The sequence below is a fragment of the Lissotriton vulgaris genome, chromosome 8 (assembly GCF_964263255.1).
Source record: "Lissotriton vulgaris chromosome 8, aLisVul1.2, whole genome shotgun sequence".
NCBI classification, from domain to species: domain Eukaryota; kingdom Metazoa; phylum Chordata; class Amphibia; order Caudata; family Salamandridae; genus Lissotriton; species Lissotriton vulgaris.
The window spans coordinates 1,290,892,839-1,290,916,669 of record NC_141696.1 but is presented as its reverse complement, the minus strand read 5'-3'; the positions used below and the strand labels follow the sequence as shown (position 1 = coordinate 1,290,916,669).

General features: G+C 49.3%; 1 protein-coding gene across 1 annotated transcript in view; it reads left to right on the top strand.

Moving 5' to 3' along the window:
* Window positions 1–23,831, top strand: part of RNF17 (ring finger protein 17) — a 2,333,865-nt gene that overhangs the window by 706,870 nt on the left and 1,603,164 nt on the right. The window contains exon 16 of the mRNA XM_086933472.1: window positions 12,801–12,990. Within this exon, the coding sequence (XP_086789598.1) occupies window positions 12,801–12,990 (190 nt within the window). The remainder of the gene's footprint in view (window positions 1–12,800; window positions 12,991–23,831) is intronic.

Sequence of the window (23,831 nt, the reverse complement as noted above, 5' to 3'; positions counted from 1 at the left end):
CTTCCACATTGGGCAATCTATCACCTTGCCCACCTTCTTTCCGCCTCCGCATCCCTCGTGAGAGGAAGAGAGGCTCCACCGTCTGGACCCAAAACGTGCGCTCTCGTTCTATCTGGACCGCACACGCCAGTTCCGGGTGGATGACCAACTCTTTGTTGGTTACGTGGGCGCTAAGAAGGGGAAAGCGGTGCACAAGCGGACCATCTCGCAGTGGATCATCTTGTGTATCCAGGCGTGTTACTCCTTGGCAAAGAAGGAACCCCCTGTTGGGCTGAGGGCTCATTCCACTCGAGCCACAGCGACTACGACTGCCTTGGGCCGAGGTGTGCCCTTGCAGGACATTTGCCAGGCGGCTACGTGGGCCTCGCCGCACACGTTTGCAAGACATTATTGCCTGGACAGTCAAGTCCGATGGGATGGCTTCTTTGGCCTTTCTGGTGTAGTTATTGGTTCGCAGACCCACCACCACGGGGTTGGTATTGCTTGGGTATCTATTCTAAGGTAAGGAATCTATCACTAACGTGTCTCTTTCAGATGCACAAGTTACTACTTGAGTAACGATATATCTGTAAGAGACATTAGTTAGTGATAGATTCCTTACCGACTCACCCATCCTCCCCGTTCTGCGAACCGATATCTAGGGTTAAGGTCATCCCCTTTTAGGGCCCTAGTTTCATGGCACCAGTGTTGGTTTTTGGCATAGCTCTGCGTTTCTGGCGCGGAAAAGCTGTGTCTAAGAACTGCCGTCAGCACGCGGAGGCGGCGTCTAAGTACGCCCACGACGCCGACGCGGAGCCGCAGACGACGCCTACCGACGCGCAAGGGTACTGCTACGCAAAAGTTTCCGGATCCAGTCTGGCGCCTGGGGATATTCTAAGGTAAGGAATCTATCACTAACTAATGTCTCTTACAGATAGATCGTTACACAAGTAGTAAATTGTGCAATAGGTAGTAAACCCTGGCATGTGCAGGGGGACCAAGCTCCATGTCTCCTGGAAAAAGCAGATGTCATATTTGCCAAAAAGGTCCTTTCATTCAGGAAGAGCTAACTTTTTTTTTAGCCTAGCTATGTTCCGGGAGAGCAGCTGTATTACCTCCGCAGTGCCAGTACTATGATCGGCATGTCTCGCCTCTCCCAACCCAGGTAAGCCAGAATTGACAGTTAAAAACTCCCAAGAATCCTTGCGTGTTACACCACCTAGCTCTAGTGGGGCTATGCGCACACCTTCACCTCCTAGAGGACGACTCACGGAAGCAGAAGGGCAATCTGCTAGGTACTCCCCCTCTAGTCAATCGACTTGGCACAGTCCGGAGCCACCCACCTCCCGGGCCACGGACCAGAGCGGGAACCGGCGAATCTAGATGGATGAATGCTCAGGGGGAGATGTTCTAAACTCAAGAGCTAATAGATTCTCTGCTAACGAGGGATCAAAACACTGGATCTCAATGCAGTCGGTTTCGGAGTTCGCCATTGTAATCTGCCTCACTTTGGCCATGTCCTCCCTTATGATGGATCTACAGCCCCTTGTGTGCCTCAGCCAATGTATCGCCTTGTTATGGATGGACTCGCTACTTTCATAGCCCCCTTCTATGGACAATTTTGGGACCTGTGTCATGTATATAGTTGCCCTATTATTGTGGCGATGGGATAGACCACCTTGAAACCCTGTGTTTGTGGGAAGCCTTCCCCTGAGAGCACCCTTGGGGTGCCCTGGGTCTCGCACAATCAACGTATGACCTAACGGTTGGGAGTATAGCTTTTAACCCTTCGGGGCCCTGTGTGTATTGGCCAGGTGGGGGAGATGGATTGGAGGGAACACCCCAGGGTTGGGCTGGGCTGGCCTTTTTAGCTATATTACTTTACCCTCATAGGAGAGATTGCACTGGTGCAGTTTGTATGGTCACCCACCCAGCCAGTAAACCCTCCACCTTATCACCAAGGGATACTACCAGCTTTTCCAGCTCAATAATCCTCTCTAATAGTTCTGTCTTAGAGAGCCCGCACAGGTTACAACTAGCCAGATTCTCTATAACAGGCTTATTAACATGAACATGCCCCCCAAGGAGAATGGAGCGACTTCATCAGGTTCCAAATCCAAAGGTGCAAACCTATTTGAACAAAGTACCATGGGCACAATATCATGACCCCTTTCCGGCCCCCCTGGGGGTATCTACAGCTGGAGTTGTGTAAGTAGTGGGGGGATGGGTCAAGACCTGCCTCTGTCGGGCCGCAAATAGTCTTCCCAGCACTCACAACACACTTGCGGGAATTTCGTTTGGCAAACATGGAAGGGATTGGTTTTCCTTGGGCCAAAGGATGGATCTCAATGACCTCCGGCGTTGCGCTATTCGCAGTTGTGGTACTACTGTGGCTTAAGACCTCTTCACAGTCATTAACTAGATCCTCAATTCTTGTCAGCACACAGTTCATTGCTGCGTGGGGCACTTTTTTGGCCTTTTTCCCTTTTTTGTTTGCAGGTATTCCCCCTCCTTCCATGGTCTTCCTCTTCCCCATGGTAGCAAGTGGCAAAACAGAATAAAAGGGGCAGGTGCAATAAACAAAGCCTCCTTGTGAGTAGAACAAGCAAACCCTCCCCTCTGATACAGTTTTGTTCTTCGGACAGGAGTCAATCATGCTGCCCCTCTGTTAACAACCATACAAGAACAGTACCTTTAGGGCTTGACGAGACAAGATGGAAGGGGGTGGCCCAGCCCGACCTCCTTCGGCCTCCGACGGCCAGACAGCCCGTCCTTTGCCCGGGCTTTGCTCGTGCAGCGGAAGTCTTTGAAAGCTAAATAGCCCTCGGTGGAGGAAGGGGAGGGGCCGCCGGTGCTCACACTGCTACGGTGTGTGTTGGGGCTTCGAGTCCTGCCCTCGTCAGCGCTGGTGCGGTGAGTCAGTCAGTTTGCCCCCTCGCAGCGTCTCCCGCAAAGCGGGAGGGGCAAGATGCAGATAATGCCCCCGGTGGAGGAAGGGGAGGGGCCGCCGGTGCTCACACTGCTGCGCTGTGTGTTGGGGCTTCGAGTCCTGCCCTCGTCGGCGCTGGTGCGGTTAGTCCATCAGTTTGCCCCCTCGGAGCGTCAGAAGAGATAGCGCCACAGATTGTATGATGGACTAAAGCTCTCCTCTAGATCCTTGCCCGGTCTCTTGCCTTAACAAAATAGCCCCTGTGCTAAATGGCCCCATCAATTCCATTCTTAATTCCTCATTGTCTTCTGGCGTAGTCCCTCAGGCTTGGAAGAGTGCTCTCATCCTTCCACTCATAAAAAAACCAGCTTTGGATCCCATCATACATGCCAACTATAGGCCTATTTCTCTCCTCCCTGCTCTGGCAAAGGTGGCGGAAAGACATGTGCACAGATCTATCTCTGACTTCATCGAGAATAACAATCTGTTGCACCCCACTCAATCTGGGTTTCGTGCGAATTACAGCACAGAGACCGCGCTACTTGAAGTCACCACTGCCATCAGAGAGGTCTTGGATACTGGAGGAAAGGCCATGTTGGTCATGTTGGACCTGTCGGCGGCGTTCGACACCGTTCCCCATGATACCCTCCTAATTCGACTCTGGGATTGTGGTCTCCGGGGGACGGTGTGGAACTGGCTCAAATCATTTCTAGCTAGCCGTCGACAAACGATCTGGGCGCCACCTCACTCCGCAGCTATGGCAACTCTGGAAGTGGGGGTCCCTCAGGGGTCTATTCTTAGCCCCCTGCTCTTTAACATCTTTCTGGCCCCCCTTGCAGAGGTTGCGGAGTCGTTCGGCGCTCAGATCGTGTCTTACGCTGACGACACCCAGCTCTTGTTCACATACGACAAGAATGAGGTGTTCGATGGGATCCGCATCAGAGGCTGCCTAGAAGCAGTCTTTGATTGGTTCAAAAGACACGGCTTAAAATGCAACTCCGATAAATCGGAGCTGCTTTTTTTTGGATGTGTCTCTGAACCAAACTGGAAAAGTTGGTGGCCACAAGACCTGTTTCCACCGGTTAATGCAAGTACCAAGGCTAAAAATCTAGGTATCATTGTTGACAATGAGTTAACCTTTGGGCCTCAAATATCCTGTCTTTCGGGGAAATGTTTCGGGATCCTGCGGATGCTCAGGAAATTCCTCCCCTTGATTTCTATGAACCATCGAAGGGTCATTGTCCAAGCACTTGTCGGGTCGCGATTGGACTATGCAAATGCCCTCTATCTAGGACTCCCTAAATATCTCGCGAGGAGACTTCAAGTAGTCCAAAATTCAGCTGCCAGGGCTATTTATGGACTCCCTAGACGAGCTAGTGCGGCTGACTTGTTGAAGGAACTGCACTGGCTTCCTATAGCCAAGAGGGCTCTCTTTAAAAGCCTGACGCTGACCTACAAGGCCCTTCATGACTCAGGCCCTAGGTACATTAGGAAGCGCCTTGCTCTTTACAAGCCGAGCAGAACTTTGCGATCTGCCTCCTTGTCTAAAATGGTTGTTCCGTCCATCAAGCGAACCAGACAAGGGGGGCGCTCTTTTCATTACCTGGCCCCGCGCGCCTGGAATGAGCTTCCCATTTCTCTCAGACAGGCCCCTAGTCTGATGTCGTTCAGAAAAGCATTAAAAACCTGGCTGTTCACCAGTTAACTTCGCTGTTCCTTTTATTCTGCAGTTATGTTTCCTCTTCTTAAAGGACCTCTTCGCTAAAGCGCCGGGACACTCCTACTGGAGTAGCCGTTGCGCTATAGAAGAACCCAAATAACATAACATAACATAACATAACATAAAGCCACATTATGGTTCTTATCATGTTCGCTAGTCGGTGCACCCTTTAATAAAGAATGTCCAGAGCAATTACTGATGCTGTAATTTGATACTATGCTTGGGGGTCTTGTGGCTTGGTCGTTCTCTGATTCTTGGAGCGACTGGATTGCTCTTGATGCATGTTGTAGCATTTCTTCATGTGGGAGTTCTTCTGTCTCTTACTGTGCTATTCGGTTTCTGGTGTCATCTCCATTCTTCTTCATCGTATTACGGATTTATGACTCTGCGCTCAAACTGCAATCAAGCTAGGTCTGAGTAGTAGTATAAAACACAAAGGTGCAAAATCCAAGTGGGTTACTCCAGTGACGTCGGAAAGCGCGATAATTCAGACATCTATATCTGAGCAGAAGCCTGCAGACGGGTCCAGGCTCCCCTCCTCCTCGGGCTGGTCCGGGTCATTGATGTGTATGTGATTGGTATTCTTCTGAAAACATAGTCTTGGTTTCCACCATGTTTGAAGTTGATATTCATTCTTATGTTCAACTTTGCAACATAGTTGTTCTCTGTACTCTGCTTCTGAGGTCTTCTGGTATCTGGATATTTACCCTGGGGCTGTTTACGATCATGCCTTACATGGTAGAAAATGTTTCTGTTTTTATCAGAAGAGAAGGTTCACTTTTTGATCCTTCTTCACTTCAAGGACATACTGGATATTACTATACTCTGGGATTGGTAGTATTCATAGCCCTGCATTTCATATCGGGAAGTTGGATGTTCTCAGTCTACATTTCTCTTTCTTTATTAAACATGGTATTTTTTTGTGCCTTACAGCTTTTAAGGGATCATAGTGTGAACTTATCATCTGGTGCTTTGTGTGTTCTCTCAGATCTAAAAAATATATATATATATATATATATATATATATATATATATATATATATATACACATACACACACACACGAGCCCTTGTCTGCCCTAGGGTCAGATTGAGTTTTGGCTTGTTAGTCTTGTGGAAAGATGCAACAACCGGGCTCTCTTTTTGGATATTTTCCAGGGGCTTGGTTTATTTTACTCATCTTGTCCTTTTGCCAAGTGTGGTTGTAAGTCGTTGCTGCTAGCAAGGGCTCATTTTCAAGTGGGTTTTGTTTAGGTACTACCAGATGGTGAAGATACTTTTGGTAGGCAGCATTATCTTAATGCTAAGGCACCCTAAGTGTTTAATTGAGGGTTCATTTTCACTCTTGATATTATATGGTACTTTGGGATTGTTTTTTTCAGTTCCGTTTATCCATGTGTGTATACAGACTTTACATATGTGGGTTGCATGTGTGTTTAACTCCTAATACTGATTTCATCAGGGTAAAGGTACGATTAGTAACTTTCCGCCTCTTTGTAAAGAGCGCTGACTCCATTGTGGTGTTCTCTCTATAGCATGTATTAATGTATTTTAAGAAAATAGTTTTTAATGAATACAGATATTCTTTTTAATTGAAAATAATTAATACCTGTTTCCCTAACTTCTGTATTATGTGAAAACACAGATCTGAAAGAGACACGTTAGTGATAGATTCCTTACCTTAGAATATCCCCAGGCGTCAGACTGGATCCGGAAAATTTTGCGTAGCAGTACCCTTGCGCGTCGGTAGGCGTCGTCTGCGGCTCCGCGTCCGTCGTCGGCGTCGTGGGCGCCGTGATGACGTCGTCGGAGTATATAGACGCCGCCTCCGCGTGCTGACGTCAGTTCTTCTTTTTTCCGCGCCAGCCAGCGCAGATCTGGAAAAAGCAGTTCCCTAGTCCTTTTTTGACTAACTTTTTGGATCTTTTGATCTATTTCGAAGTCTTCACGACTCCGACGGTGCCGTTAGGGATGCCCGGCTTCAAGCACTGCGACGAGTGCGAACGCCTCATGTCGATTACGGATCCGCACCGCCTGTGCCTGACGTGTTTGGGCGTCGACCATGACGACGAGGCCTGCAACGACTGTCGGGCCCTCTCGAGGAAGGCCAGGCGGGAGCGGTCCCGCAGGCAACTTGAGATCCGCCAGTCGGCCCCGCGCCGTGTGAGGTCCCGGTCCCGGTCCCACGGGAGGTCCAGGGACAGGTCGCGGGGGCGGAGCCGTCACAGCTCCGGGAGTCGGCGCCACTCCTCCGGGTCCAAGTCGTCAGGTAAGAAGCATAAGAAGTCGAAGAGACATCATCGCTCTTCCGACTCCCCCCCGACGCTCGCGCGATGCGGCCGGGGTTTCGGGTGACACCGCCCACGCGGCTCCTCGTGAGTCGCGGGCGCCGCGTTCGGCTCCATACCCCCCGGTCCCTGGGCTGAACGCGACGCCGGAGGAGATAGAGCGCTTCCTCATGGCCATGAGGTCCCTTTCTTCTCCGACGGGTTCCGCGGCGCATTCGGGCCCAGCGAACCCGTCAGGGGGCCCAAGTGAGTCGGGGGCTGCGACCCCGACGCCGTCGGGTGCTTCGGCACCGGCGCCGCAGGGCTCCACGATCCCGCCGCCGCCGCCGCCCTTGGGCTCGGCGCCGCAGGGTTCTGCGGTCCCGGCGTCGTCGGTGCCTTCGGGCCCGACGCCGCAGGGTACCGTTCGGCCCTCGTCGGGCGTTGGATCGTCCCCGGTGGACCTTACAACCCCCCCGGGGTCGGTCCGTGTGGTGTCCCCTCCGGCGTCGACCTCGGCCGACGCCGTCCCCACTGCCTCCTCTGTATGGGTTCCGGCATCGGGACGGAGCCTGTCGGCGCCGATCTCGACGCCGGTCGGGGAGTTCCATCCCTATGACCCATCCTCATTCACTTATGACCCTGAGTCTCAGGAGATGGGGGAAGAGGAGGATTGGGAGGGGTCTGAGGACCCTCTGACAAGGGAATGTCAGTCTAACATGGACTGGACAGGAGACCTTGGGGAGGCCAGTGGCCTGGATACCTCTCCAGACCCTGGATTCGTCTCTCCTCCTTCCGTGGCTTCGGAGGAGGGCGCAACATATAGTGTGGTGTTGATGAGGGCTGCTAAGGCGTTGGGCCTTGAGCTCCCCGTCGCGGCCGTGAGGACTAACCTCCTCACTGAGGTCCTTAAGCCGCAGTCATGCTCCATGGAGCCTATGCTGCCGTTTAATGAGGCCTTGTCGGACGTTCTTTTGGGCACTTGGTCCAGGCCCGCTACAGGTTCGCCTGTAGATAGGAACGTGGCCAGACGCCACCGCCCGGCCCCGGGCGACCCATGTTTCCTGTCCACCCACCCCACCCCCGAGAGCCTGGTTATCCAGGCCTCTAACTCCCAGACCGCCTTCCCGACGGCTCCCCCTGACCGGGAATCCAAGAGGTACGAGGCCTTTGGCAAAAAAGTGTTCTCGTCCCTTAGCTTAGGACTGCGGTCTTCCAACACCGCATGCCTCTTGGGCCGTTAAACCCATTCTATATGGGAAACGGTGGCGGAAGTGCTGCCAGAGTGTCCGTTGGAGGTACGGGCCAAACTCGGCCAAGCCCTAGTGGAGGGCCGGGACGCAGCGAAGTATTCGATCAGGTGCGGACTGGATACAACTGACTCGCTGGGCAGAGCGATGGCTACGACGGTGGCGATTCGACGCCACGCCTGGCTCAAATCCGCCAACTTCTCGGCTGATGTCCAGAATACACTCATGGACATGCCGTTCGATGGCCGTCGCCTCTTTGGCGACAAGGCAGACCACGCGCTTGAGCGCTTTAAGGACTCCAGGGCTACGGCCAAGTCCTTGGGCCTCTCGGCCCCGCGCCAGCAAGTGGGTGCCTTTCGCTCCTTTCGTGGCCAAGGAAGGGGCGTCCCCACACGTGCCGCCAGCCACTCGCCGCAAACTGTCGTCCAGCGCGGCGGCGGCCGTGGAAACCGCCGTGGAGGCGGTCGGGGAGGCAAGCGGAGCCAGTCCACACCTGCCCCCGCAGCATCCGCCTCTAAACCCTCCTAGTCCGTGCTTTTCGGCCCATGTGACGCCAGTGGGGGGCAGGGTTCGCCATCACCACTCTCACTGGCGCACAGTCACTTCGGACAGGTGGGTGCTGCAGATCGTCCGAAGGGGCTACTCCCTCCCCTTCGAGACGACCCCTCAAGCCATGCCACCGCAACACCACCGCGTATCGGGGGATCATTTGCGGCTCCTGCAGGAGGAAGTTTCGGCCCTCTTGGCCAAGGGGGCCATCGAGCGCGTTCCTGGGCCAGAAGTAGGACGTGGTTGCTACTCCCACTACTTCCTGGTACCCAAGAAGGGCAAAGGGGGCCTACGCCCTATCTTGGATCTGAGGAACGTCAACGGCTTCCTCCGGAAGGAGAAGTTCAAAATGCTGACACTGGCTCAGGTCTTGGCTGCCCTAGACCCAGGAGACTGGATGGTGGCGTTGGACTTGCAGGATGCGTATTTCCACATCCCCGTCCTGCCGGCCCACCGGCGTTACCTGCGGTTCACGGTAGGCCTCGAGCACTTTCAGTTTACCGTGCTCCCCTTCGGCCTTACCAGCGCCCCACGGGTGTTCACGAAGGTGATGGCGGTGGTCGCAGCTCACCTGCGCAGGTTAGGGGTTTCAGTCTTCCCCTACCTAGACGACTGGTTGTTGAAGGCGGGCTCGCCCCAGGCAGTCGTCAACCACCTCCAGACTACGGCGGATCTCCTGCACAGGCTGGGATTTTCCATCAATGTGCCGAAGTCACACCTGTGCCCCTCTCAGAAGCTCCTTTTCATCGGAGCGGTTCTCGACTCGGCGCAGTTTCGGGTTTATCCGCCCGAACAGCGAATCCGGGATATTCAGGCCCTGATTCCGATCTTCGGGCCGTTATCCCGGGTTTCGGTCAGGCTGACGCTGCGGCTTCTGGGGCTGATGGCCTCCTGCATCCTTCTGGTGCATCACGCACGGTGGCGGATGCGGGCTCTGCAGTGGGACCTGAAGTTTCGGTGGGCCCAGCACCGGGGCAACCTTTCCGACCATGTCCTGATCTCGGCGGGCACTGCGAGACAGCTGCAGTGGTGGCTCACGGACCGCGATTGGGTCAACGGCAGATCCCTCTCCCTTCCCCAACCGGAGCACGTAGTTGTGACGGACGCGTCCCTCCAGGGCTGGGGGGGCCACTTGGGAGAGGCGGAGATCAGAGGACTCTGGTCTCCGGCGGAGTCCCGGCTCCATATCAACCTGTTGGAGCTGCGGGCGATTCGTCTGGCACTGAAAGCATTCCTCCCGTCTGTCCGAGGGAGTGCAGTGCAGGTGTTCACAGACAACACCACCGCCATGTGGTACTGCAACAAACAAGGCGGTGTGGGGTCGTGGACCCTATGTCAGGAGGCTCTGCGCCTCTGGCAATGGCTGGAACATCAGGGCCTGACTCTGGTGGTTCAACACCTGGCAGGTTCTCTGAACGCCAGGGCGGACGAACTCAGCCGTCGGTGCTCGATGGATCACGAATGGCGTCTGAACTCGGACGTGGCGCAAGGCCTCTTTCTGCGTTGGGGAGAGCCTTGGTTAGATCTATTCGCCACCGAAGAGAACGCGTTCTGCGCGTTGGAATTTCCAAGGCGGCACTCGCTCGGAGACGCTTTTCGTCGCGAGTGGAGCTGCGGTCTGTTGTACGCCTTTCCGCCTATACCTCTTCTGCCCAGAGTGCTGAAGAAGATCAAGCGCGACCGGGCACAAGTCATCCTTGTGGCTCTGGACTGGGCACGAAGGTACTGGTATCCCGAGCTACTCAGTATGTCAGTCGATCCCCCGGTTCGTCTGCCTCTTCAGGAGGACCTTCTGTCGCAGCAGCAGGGGACGGTCCTCCACCCGAACCTGTCCAGTCTCCACCTCCATGCATGGAGATTGAGCGGCGACAGTTGAGGCCATTTGACTTGCCTCCTGAAGTTTGCAACATCATTCTGGCAGCCACGCGTCCCTCCACAAAAACGGTATACGCCTGCAGGTGGAACAGATTCGTGGCATGGTGCACAGCAAAGGCTGTGGATCCTCTCAATGCCCCTCTCTCTGAGATTCTTCTCTTCCTTCTTTCTCTTGCCCAGCAGGGCTCTGCTCTGGGCACTATCAAGGGCTATCTTTCGGCTCTTTCAGCCTTTCTGAGGCTGCCTGATCAACCTTCTTTGTTCAAGTCCCCTATAGTAAACAGATTTCTGAAAGGCATCACTCATACCTTTCCTCCTGTTCCTTTCGTGATGCCTCAGTGGGACTTGAACCTGGTTCTAACATTTCTGATGTGCGCTCCCTTTGAGCCACTTCACAACTGTCCTCTTCGCCTTCTTTCTTTGAAGACTGCCTTCCTGGTAGCCATCACCTCTGCCAGGAGAGTGAGTGAGCTCCAGGCCCTCTCTTGTAAGCCTCCTTTCCTTTCAGTCCATCCGGACAAGGTTGTTTTGAGGACTAGGCCCTCCTTCTTGCCTAAAGTGGTCACGGCCTTCCACATGGGGCAGTCCATCACATTGCCCACCTTCTTTCCGCCTCCGCACCCCTCGAGAGAGGAGGAGAGGCTCCACCGTCTGGACCCAAAACGTGCGCTCGCGTTCTATCTGGATCGCACACGCCAGTTCCGGGTGGATGACCAACTCTTTGTTGGGTACGCGGGCACTAAGAAAGGGAAAGCGGTGCACAAGAGGACCATTTCTCGATGGATTATCATGTGCATCCAGGCGTGCTACTCCTTGGCTAAGAAGGAACCACCTGTTGGGCTGCGGGCTCATTCCACTCGAGCCACGGCCACTACAACTGCCTTGGGCCGAGGTGTGCCCTTGCAGGACATTTGCCAGGCTGCCACGTGGGCTTTGTTGCACACGTTTGCGAGGCACTACTGCCTGGACAGTCAAGTCCGGAGGGATGGCTACTTCGGCCGTTCCGTTCTCCAGGACTTTCTGGTGTGAATATTGGTTCGCAGACCCACCACCACGGGGATGGTATTGCTGGGGTATCTATTCTAAGGTAAGGAATCTATCACTAACGTGTCTCTTTCAGATGCACAAGTTACTACTTGTGTAACGATATATCTGTAAGAGACATTAGTTAGTGATAGATTCCTTACCGACCCACCCATCCTCCCCGTTCTGCGAACCGATATCTAGGGTTAAGGTCCTCCCCTTTCAGGGCCCTAGTTTCTTGGCACCAGTGTCGGTTTTTGTCATGGCTCTGCGCTTCTGGCGCGGAAAAGCCGTGACTAAGAACTGACGTCAGCACGCGGAGGCGACGTCTATATACTCCGACGACGTCATCACGGCGCCGACGACGGACGCGGAGCCGCAGACGACGCCTACCGACGCGCAAGGGTACTGCTACGCAAAATTTTCCGGATCCAGTCTGACGCCTGGGGATATTCTAAGGTAAGGAATCTATCACTAACTAATGTCTCTTCCAGATATATTGTTACACAAGTAGTAACTTGTGCTTCATGGACCTACTGGGTCTCATGTTCTCCTGTATTGTTGATTCTTTGTGCAGGTTTTTGATGTAAGGACATAGCTATCCAGAGTGTTGCAGGTTGAAGTTCAAGTGATAGCATTAAGGTAGCTTTGTCTGCTGGTTTTGTCATCCGTGTCTGACTGCTTGCATGCTCCATCATCACCTATTTATACTCTAAGCTAATAGCCTATGGCCAGACACTGTATAAATGTGCACATCAAAGTCCTAGAGTTGTTCGCTTTCAAGTGTTCCTTAGTAGTGCGTAGTCCTAGCACAAGTCACTGATCATGATGCACCAGAGTACGTTGACAGGTATTGAAAATGGAGAACAAATGTCTGTTACTTTTAGGACGATGGGTTTTCTTAAACATATATTCTCGATAAAATAATTTGTCACTATTGCCACTATTGGGGTAACCGTGGTAAGTTCAGATAAGGTTCTGTTGGTAGAATACAAAACTACTCTAGATGGCATAGGTTGTAGCAAAATGTAGCTATCGAAACTTCACTGCATTGAGAAACATGTTTAATGTTGACTTATGGCCCTTCTTACGTTTACATCTGTTGAGTCCTTTTGAGCTATTCATTTTAATGAGAAGTTTCCTTATTTTGGAGAACAGGGTAAAGAGAAATGTCACTAAGTTTATTAATAATTCCTTTTTGCTTTATAGGTGAAAATATCTTTGTGAGAAGTAAGGAGCACAGTAAATGGTGCCGTGCAACCATCACTGAGCTTCTACCATTGGAGAGTAAAAATGTGGGCAAGCCATGTGGTCCAACCAAGTATGAAGTGAAGGATATTTCAGTGATGCATGTTTTCTTACAAGACTTCGGAGGTTCTGAAGTTTTCGTTATTTTGGGGTAAGACAGGAATTTCTAAGGCATATTGATTTAAATGTTTGTGTTAATATTTAAGGTACCACTAGAAACATATGTTGTTGTTTTCACATTTTTTTCCTAAATTTATTAGTTTTAAGTTATATTTTACTTCATATTAAATCCAATGCCAGTCAGTCATAAAACTTTTATTCGGTTACATCTTAGCGAAACCATAAAAAGTACAAAGATAAAATACTACAATACATATAAAAAAATCACAGTGTCAAGATACATTTAAAAACAATTGTCGTTTAAAACCAATTACTAACAATAATTCATTGGCATACTAAACAAGAAACGGAGTAAACTGGATCACTCCGGAATTACAGCGAATTTTAGAAAACAAGCTACGCACTTAGCAGTGTATTGAGAATCCAGAAACTGCAGAGCCAGATAGGCGGGCCGACATGTTCTCAGGCCCATTTTTCACAGTAATGGAATAATCCAGCGCTTGCGAGGGAGCTCATAGTATCTACAGAATAATATTACATGCATTGTAGACTGAAATGATATGCCGTCACAAGGGCATTTCGTTGGATTAAGTGACCGGTCCTGCTCTTTTGGAAATGTAACCAGGCGAAAGAAAGAATTAAAACGGAACCTAGTCAATACATATTTTTCATAAATAGTTAGATGGAATGTTAGGTATGGTTGAATACTCAAAGCAGTCTGGACTGATAGAATCTGTACGTTTGAGGGTTTGCTTATTTCTTGAGAAAGACGTAGTTCCCTAAGATGAGTTAAGCATAGTTTTTTCAAGTCTTTCCTGGTGATGTCTGTCAACATGGAAGGTTCTAAGAAATAAGAAGTACAGTCCTTCATGAATTTGGAGACGTACAGGAGCCATGGGATTTTACTCCAGTTTGCCAGGGCCAGACAATCGGTTATCAGTGAGCGGGTTAGATGGCATTGTGTTTTGGTCCAGATACGGTGCCACAGCAAGATCGGCTGACATCTAATATTATCTATCAAATAATCAATACCCTTCTCGATGTTGGAGCACTTTAAGGTACTGCCAATAAGTATTTTAGAAACCCATTCTCAACCGTTTGCAGGGTATCGATGGGAGCGTAACCCCAAACCCCTGCACCGTCGGTTGCTACGCTATGACACTTTGCGTAATAGATTTTTAGCAACTCCACTGGGGCAGGCTTACCCAGTTTCCTCAAAAACTAGAGCTGAGGTCGCTCTCTGAAAAAGTAGCTTTTTACTGACCAGGGCTTGTTTTCAGGATAATCTATCGTCCCCTAAAATTCCGAGGTAGGGATATTCTCTGGTATGTTCCAACCTAACTTTATCGATAAAAACTGGTTTAGGTTTCTTCGCCCTGGGACCGATATGCATAACATAGGTTTTATTTTTATTCACTTTTAGTCCTAAAGAGAGCATAAATTGACAGTATTTATTTAGCTGTCTTTGTAGCTGGTTTAAGGTTCTGGCTAAAATTACGGAGTCATCCGCGTATAATAAAGCGGGAATAGGGCGATGATTAATGGATGGAAGATCCTGGCTCCCTTCGAGGATGGCTGCTTCCAGCCCGTTAGTATATAGATTAAATAAGAAGGGAGCCAGGACACAGCCCTGTCTAACGCCTTTATTAACGGGAAATGATGGAGATAGTTCACCGCCAAACCCGTATCTAACGTATGCATTAGCGTCTGAGTAAAGTTCACAAAGGAATTGGATAAGAGGTGGATCTACCCCATATTCACCGAGAATAGACCACAGCCTTGAGTGAATGACAGTCAAACGCTGCGCTGAGGTCTACGTAGACTAGGTATAGGTTGCCACTTTTAGCTCCCACAAATTTACCAATCAAAAGGGCTAGGTTCAATGCCTGCTCCACAGTACCAAGTCCCTCCTGGAAACCATATTGGAGATCTGTCAAGATGTTATTCGTAGACGCCCAATCCTGGAGACGTTCCAAGATCAGCCGACCAGCAACTTTCCCCAGGGAATCCAGGAGGGAGATGGGCCTGTAACATGCTGGGTTGTTACGTTCGCCCTTCTTGAAAATTGGGAGCAAGATGGAAGTGGACCAGGAGTCTATTAGACCTATTTTTGTGACTGCTGCCATAACCTGAGTGACAAGAGGTGACCAGAGTTCCGGGCTATGTACAAAGATATCTAGTGGAACTCCGTCCGGGCCGGGGGCCTTACCGGTTTTAGAGGATGACAACGCATTAATGACCTCCTTATGATCGAAGAGAAGGTCGGTAGGGAATATCTGGTCCCCGGGACGGTCACCTGCCACATGAACCTCATTGTCAGTATCCTCGGGGGGACCACCAAATATCTTTGAAAAGTGGGCTACCCACTTATCAGCCGTCACTGCAACATCGAGATGTTGTGAGGATGAAGCTTCTACCAAAAAGGGTGATTTTACTGTTCGCCAGAACAGAGAACTGTCTTTGCATAGGCAGCTCTCATGTAATTGGGCCCACAAGTTCTTCTTGATTTCATTCCTACGGTTATGCTGTGCCAGTTTATAAACCTTTCTTAGTTTATTGATTTCAGTTTGGTCTCTAACTGGGTCGTAGAGAGCTGTTTGTAGGTCGGTTAGGGCTTTACGGCAGTTTGAATTAAACCAGCCTTTGGTTTCCGATTTTCTGGGCTTTTGGTTACGAAACAGCTCCTCCCGTATGATTCTAATAATTTCCAAAAAGCTGGTTATAATCAGCTGAGGAGAGGAGTCTAATGCTAAACAATTATTCATCCATGGAAGGGCTCTGGATACCACTTTACTAGTAATTGCTACTGGGTCAATTTTAGACCATTTACATTTTTAATTGGCAGGGTAACACTGTTAGGAAAATGGTCATGCTGATATCTGAGCCTGTTTTAAAAGTTACCAGTTGACCCTTTATGATCTGGGAACATGGAATGCAATCGATGACACTTGACAGACCCCTACCATGGAACGTTGGCAAGAAATCTGCGTGGGGATCTACAAGGTCATTCGCAAAGTCCATCTCTAATGAAAATAGACACTCATTTAGGCAGTTACCCAACTTCGTATGCGTAAAGTGTGTCAGGGAACAGCCATTTACATTCTGAAGACCACAGGTGCCATTCTTATAATTATTACATAATGAAACATTAAAATCCCCCCCCAAATCACATAGGAGGTAGAGGAAATATACTTATTCCGCTGTTCATTTAAAAAAGATGTAATTTCAATAAAAATTTTACCACATTCAGTTAACTGAAGGTTGTTATAAAAATTAACCAGGAAATACGTCTTGCATTTATTAAATGAAACCCTTAAGATTTGATAGTTCTTGCCAGACAGAAGAACAGTTATATCCATAGGTGGTAAATTGTTTGCGGTGTATACTGCAAGACCTCCCTTAGGTCTACCGAGAGTTCTAGAGGTAGCTGGGACATGGTATGTTTTATAGCTAGGAGGTGTATAGGCTCAATGGCCCAGGTTTCCTGCAGGCATACTATCTGGTATACACTAACTGTATCCAACCATGCTTTGAGATTTATCTTGGAGCGGAGACTGGCAACGTTCTGAAATAGAACAGAAAGGGTTAGAATGGGGTTTGTCGAGTCGTTGATTTCGAGGGGAGCGTTGGAAGCTTTTATACCGGTCAAGGAATAAAATTCTGGCACCAGGAGGTTTAATTGTATTTTAGGGGGTTCATCAGGGGTTATAGAATTATCGTAGACCAAACCTTCTTCTGGTGATCTTGGGATGGCCACCTCCCCCACACTACCAGGTATCTCATTTTTAGCAGCTAAAGTCTCTGATAAATCAACGGTTATTTCTATGGAGGAATTGGGTGTTATTATTTTTGATTCCATCATCTTGTCGGGGATTACGATGGTTGGGGAGGATCTCGGGGAGCTTAAAGATGGTTGTGAGCTGCCCTGACCAGTACGCGATGGTGGTCAATCCACCATTTCTAGGCAGTTAAATCTATTTGCGACTGGAATGCCTCTCCAACCTACAGGAGGAGCAATGTCTCTACCTCCGGTTCCTGACCAGTCGACCCATTCCCTTCTTCTATCCCAGTTTCCTACTTGAGTCCAGTTCCATTCTGGGCCTTCGTTATAACGAGGTGTTGGAGGATAGAAGAAGGAGAGTCTTTTTGTGTCTATTCCATCATGCGTTACCGGCATACCCCAGGAACAAATGTGCTCAACTGTGTGTGGGTCATCAAAATTGACTATAACGCAGTCTCCCGGGATTCTTTTAGACTCCTTACCTATCCAGGGGGCCCTGCGGACCATTGAGACTCTGCTGGTAAAGTGCGGTGGCAACGGTCTATTGGTAGATAACCAGTACAGTACCTTATTTTTTAAAGACCAACCTGGTTCCTCCACGTTGGGACTCAGCTCGGGGACCCAAGTCATAATTACCACATAAGGGCTTGCTTCTGTTGGTAAGTGTATTGGGTGCCCACCCCTCCCCCTATTCCTGGTGTTAGTATGTTGTGCCCCTGATGGTTTCCCGGGGACAGACTTCAGTGTGTTAGGGCGGACTGGAGTTTTTATTGTCTCAGGGACCTTCTTCGCCGCTGCAGGAGGGGGCTTCGGTTTTGCAATTGTCGCTTCAGTAGCGACTTTTGTGGCTTGCGCCCCTACCTTAGAGGTTTTGCAGTTCACTTTTTGCCCCGCCCCCTTAGGAATATTAAAAGTTGCGTTCAGAGCAGCTATCTGCTTTTCGATCTTTATAAGGCTCAATTCAATGGGTTGCATGTAGGTTTTGACAAGTTCACCTAATCTAATTAGTAATTGGTTATTTACCCCGCAAACTTTGCACCCTCCTCCCGTGTTACTAGTTATGCTGAGGTTCGCGGTGTTCATTGAGAGATTTATTATTTCTTTGGGTATAGTAGTTAACTCTCTATGCGTTGAACTATCTTGTCCTGTTGCCTGGTTGGTGGATGGCTCTTTATGGTGAATATGTTTCTTGGTTTGTTTAGCTTTAAGCAGTTTCTTTTGTTTCTTTTCTTTAGGTATGGCGCCCTCCCTCATTCCCTAGTCTGGGTCTATGTCAGGATCCTCCTGCCTCGGGCTCGGAAAAAGATCAGGGGTTTTTTCTAACATCATGGACGATTGCGAGTCCGAGAACTTCAGGGATGCCGACAAATCAACCATACTTGGCACAGTGTGGGTTTCTACATGTACTTCCAGTAGTGGGCTGGTTTCCCTTAATTGAGTAGGTGTCCTAGCTGCAGCTAGGGAACCCAGCCATGGGCTAAATCTTTGGCCAGGGCTAAATCTTGTGACACCCTGCGTTTTAAGAGGATTATGGCTTGGTCAATTGCCTCATTAGCCCTAGTGATATAGTGATCAATTGAGCCAATGATCTGTGCTGCACCCTGTGCTGTTTTACTCCTACTACCTCTAGTAGTCATGGTGTTATTAACAGTAAACAAAGTTTTGCCAATAGTAGAGGAAGTGGAGCATAAAGTATGTCCAATGGAGGGGGGAAGAGGAGTATCACAGGACAAATATAAATAGGGTGGCCCAGTCCAGTCTTACCCGGTCTTTAACGGGCCCGCCCGGCGTCCCGCGAAGCGGGGTGGACGCTGTACTTATGCGCCTCCTGGCGCTGACTGATTGATGCGCGGGGTGCGCGTGGCCTACTGGGTGTTTTAGTTCCCCTGGCCTGCACTCCTCTCGGCGGCCGGGTTCCAAGCCGTTGATGTGAGCCGAGCAGCGGGAGGCAGGCAGTTCCTGAGTCGGGATAGGTTGTTTGGGAGCAGTTCGTCGTAGGCAAGGACTCCACAGGGCGTTTAGGTAGCAATGTCAAAGAAAAGGGTTCCCCCGCTCTGCCGGGGGGACGCTGTACTTATGCGCCTCCTGGCGCTGACTGATTGATGCAAGGGGTGCGCGTGGCCTGCTGGGGGTTGTAGTTCCCCTGGCCTGCACTCCTCTCGGCGGCCGGGCTCCAAGCCGTTGATGTGAGCCGAGCAGCGGGAGGCAGGCAGTTCCTGAGTCGGGATAGGTAGCTTGGGAGCAGTTCGTCGTAGGCAAGGACTTCACACGGCGTTTAGGTAGCAATGTCAAAGAAAAGGGTTCCCCCGCTCTGCCGGGGGGACGCTGTACTTATGCGCCTCCTGGCGCTGACTGATTGATGCGCGGGGTGCGCGTGGCCTGCTGGGGGTTGTAGTTCCCCTGGCCTGCACTCCTCTCGGCGGCCGGGCTCCAAGCCGTTGATGTGAGCCGAGCAGCGGGAGGCAGGCAGTTCCTGAGTCGGGATAGGTAGCTTGGGAGCAGTTTGTTGTAGGCAAGGACTTCACACGGCGTTTAGGTAGCAATGTCAAAGAAAAGGGTTCTCCCGCTCTGCCGGGGGGACGCTGTACTTATGCGCCTCCTGGCGCTGACTGATTGATGCGCGGGGTGCGCGTGGCCTGCTGGGGGTTGTAGTTCCCTTCGCCTGCACTCCTCTCGGCGGCCGGGCTCCAAGCCGTTGATGTGAGCCGAGCAGCGGGAGGCTGGCAGTTCCTTAATCGGGATAGGTAGCTTGGGAGCAGTTAGTCGTAGGCAAGGACTCCAAACGGCGTTTAGGTAGCAATGTCAAAGAAAAGGAATCAATGCAATTAGCATCCTCTTTTAGCTATACACTTTTAAATGTGAAACTGGGAGTTACAGATTTAAGAACTAAATAGATATTACTCCTGGATTCATTTTTACAGAACCACAGCTAGTTTTGAGCCCATTTCAAGAGTACATTTGGGAGACGAGTTATTGATGTTCTGTTTGTTTCCAGACTGGTTAAGTTGGCTTGATGTTATATGCTAGTATTAAATGAAAACTCATGTTACCTAAATGAAATCACAACTATAATACACTTCAATACTCCACTGGTACTAGGGAAATTGGTTTTTGTAAGGTCAGTAATATTGTTTTTTTTTATTACAGTACATTGTATCACATTGAATTCTGTACGCATTTTGGGGGCTGAAGGACCAAATTGTTAAGGGAGTGAACTGCTGGGTATATTGGGGAGGAAGTTGAATCAGTGTTTGAGATTCTTCATTGTTTCTGGTGTTTATAATTCTGTACCAGTAAAGCTAGTGATTCTATATGTGATGTTGAAGGAAAACCCCAGTAACACAAGAAGACCCATTTAGGATACTCTGAAGTGTTATATTGATAGTTTAGCTCACAATTATTTTTTATTAGGCAGTGTTGGACTAGACAGTAGTCAAATGCCAATAAGGCGGATATATGTCGTTACAACGCATACTTTTACAACGCAAACCTTTACAATGCATTTTTTACACTGCAACATCCATTATAAAGCATTCCATGACAACGCATGCCATTACAACGAATTCTTTGAAACTACCTTTACAACGCATTCCACTACAACGCATACTACATTTACAACGCATACCATTACAACGCATACCATTACATTGCATGTATGGTAAGTATTGTATAGTGTAGGGGTAAAATGTACTATTCTAACTCCAGGGGGTGCAACAGTAGGGTAAGTGTTGGATAGTGTAGGGGTAAAAATTACTATTCTAACTCCAGGGGGTGCAACAGTAGGGTAAGTGTTGGATGGTGTAGGGGTAAAAATTACTATTCTAACTCCAGGGGGTGCAACAGTAGAGTAAGTGTTGGATAGTGTAGGTATGTGTTGTAATGATATGCGTTGTAATGACATGCGTTGTAATGACATGCGTTGTAGTGACATTCGTTGTAATGGTTGCGTTGTAATGGCATGCGTTGTAATGGATGTTGCGTTGTAAAAGTTTCATTGTAAAGGTAGTGCGTTGTAAACGTTGCGTTGTAAGTGTTGTTTCCCCAATAAGGCTGTGGTAAACTGTCATGCATTTGTATATGTTTGACTGTGCTTAAACTGATTTTTTGCAAAACATTTTTCTTGGAGAGGTACTGATATCTTAGGAATGTATTTTTTTGTAAGGGACAGCAGTTTGGTACTTCTACATTAGTATTTATTTATTCCGACGGACACTTCTAGCAGCAGATTCCTCACTTTTAGAACATTTCCTAGGCGTCAGATGTATACAGACGTTTTCATAGAAGAGTTGTCTAATGTACTCTCAGGTGGCGCCTTCCGGCTGTGAATTGATTTAATTCTGCTCCTGAGGTGACTGAGCATATAAACTCCACCCCTGCTTACGAATGTCTGTTCCTTTCTTTCTGTGCCTTTGAATGTGGATCCTGAGTTCCACTTCCTTTTTTGTCAGTCTGACACATTTTTTTCCAAGCTGAATTCAGTGTGCAATGAAAAAATGTACTTGCCTAAAATTATAAGGCTCAACCCATACCACGACTGTGGTAAATAGATGTTGATGACGGACCTGCATGAGGTATACCTCTGTTCTTTTGTCTCAGGCACAACGTCAAGATGTGTGTGGAATCAGCCCTCATGCACCAAAATGCGATTTAAGTCTATGTAGCAAAACTGTACATCTCCAAGCATCTAAAGAAACCAGGCAAGTTCTGTTCTTGCTCCAAGTTAAGGGCAGGCCTCTTCCAACTCTCAAAGTTGATCCTGCAACAGGTTTTCTACACAGTCAAGGCCGTCTGGTAAGTTGAGTTCTAAGTACAAGAGGGAATGCAAGAAAATAAAGAGGGTCTCTATTCTTCCCGCCCACTTTATATGCAAAGAGTTTGCAAGGGCATCCAGCTGCCACTCTTTCTCCCTCCCAATTAAAGATTAAGGAGTGGATTCCACAGTTGGCCCAATGTGCCCTTGTTTCCAGAGCTATCGGGGACGCTGCAGCAGATTAAGGGCTTGAAAGAGGAAATGCTGCATACTTTAAACCCTCTTCTGGCTCCCGGCACCCTCTAGCATGCCTTGATGCCCCAAGGATCTGCAGGAGATCCATTTTGGTCACCTCGGACATGTCTGCTCTAGGTGGCTTCTTAGCCTTTGACCCTCCTCTGGTTCTGCACTGATTCTAGTGCAAACTTCGTTTATGGCCCCAAAATGTGTGTTGGTCCCTTCTTTGCTGACGCCGATCCGGACGGTACCAGAGAAGGATCATCTTCCGACTCCGATGGCCGATTTTGAGCAGAATCCACTTTAACCTCACCCGAGGTCATGATCTGACTCCACTTCAGCACACCTAATGTCTCCGTACAGTCTGATTTAGGCAAATATTTATGCAAAACTATCCTCAGTTGCTTCATCAGATTGTCAGTTCTGATACAGACCAGAGTTGGCCACCATTTGGACATGACAGTGGAGAGAATAGGGAAGATTTGGCCCATATTATGATGAGTCTATGTATAGATTTACGGGATACCTGTGGGCTGTATATGATACAGAATTGTTTCCCCCCCCTTTGACAGCCAACAGCAGACAGGGCTTGCTTCCTTTGTTATAGCAATCAGGCGTGCTGATGAAGTCTTGGATTTAGGACCCCTTTCTGAGGTTAAAGCCCCTCTTCTGAGCCCTTGCTGATGTTCCTTGAAGCCTTCAACACCCTTTTGGTGGATGGCGTAAGCCTTATTCTTTTAAACCAGTGAACAGACAGGTGGCCCAGACACCACAGAGGGGCACCTAGTGACCCTATAATTCTTACCCAGCAATCGACTCCTGAGAGTTTGGTGGTCTAAGCTGCCACCACCAAAGTGAATCCTAATGTGTTCTCTACGACTCCTGCTGGGAGGGAATCGAAAAGGATTGAGGCATTCGAAAAGGAAATATTCTCTTCGGACAGCCTAGCCGTGCTGTCCGTGGATGCTAGTTGCCTATTTGGTAGTTACATGAATGCCCTCTGGGTCATGGTAAGCGAGATCTTTTGATTCATCCTGGTGAGTCCAAAGCCTCCTTCGCTCAAACCATTCAGAATGGTCACAGTACATTAAAATATGTAATATGGGCTGGCCTGAACACAATAGATTGATTGAGGCAAGCAGTTGGCTCTAGTGTGGTGTATTGCCGCCAAGCATGAATGAGATGTCCCTGCTTTTCTGGAGCTATGCAGGCATCACTCATGGACATGCCTTTTGATGGATTACTCTTTTTTCATAAAAAAAACGACAAATGCCCTGGAATCCCTCAAGGAAAAACTATGGTGTGCTTTAAACCCTTATCAGACAGTTCCCTCCTCCTTTTTATTCCTTCCAGGACTACACAAGAGGTTTTACGTATAGAAGGTGCCAGGCCACCTGTCCCCCTCCACCTACCTCCAGTCACCTCAGCCCTTTGATAGGAAGGGTCCGGAATCAGGCAAACAAGCATATAAGCAGGGTCACCTATCTTCCGAGCCCACTTTGCCTGCCTCATCATCCTCCAAGCCACTTTAGTTTGCCCTTAGTGGCACACAGCTACCCTGCGGGAGGCAGGTTTCATCATTTTCTACCAGGGTGGCAGCCCATCAGATTCAACCAATAAGTCCTCCAGATCGTCCAGAATTCTAAATTATCTCAATGGCCCAAAATATGTCTGCCTTGGATCAGGGCCACTGAATGTTCATCTTGGAAGTGGCAGAATGTGTTCTTTCATGTGCCAGTCCTACATATGTCACCGTGGTTCAGGGTCAACCAGGATCATTTTCAATTTGTTATCCTTTCCTTTCGGCCCTACCAGCACTCCTTGGATGTTCATAAGTGTTAAAAGAGGTTGGGGATACCTGTTTTTCCTAACCTTAATAACTGGCTGTTGAAGGCCTGCTTGCTACAGTTGATAGTTGGCTACTTCCAGACGACTGCAAACCTCCCGACATGTTTGGAGTTTTCAATGAACAAGATACAGTTACTCCAGACAGCTTTGCAGATGCTTCCTTTCATAGGAACTGTTCTGGACACTGCGAATCTGAAAGAGACAATTAGTTATAGATTCCTCACCTTAGAATGACCCCCAGGTGTCAGACTGGATC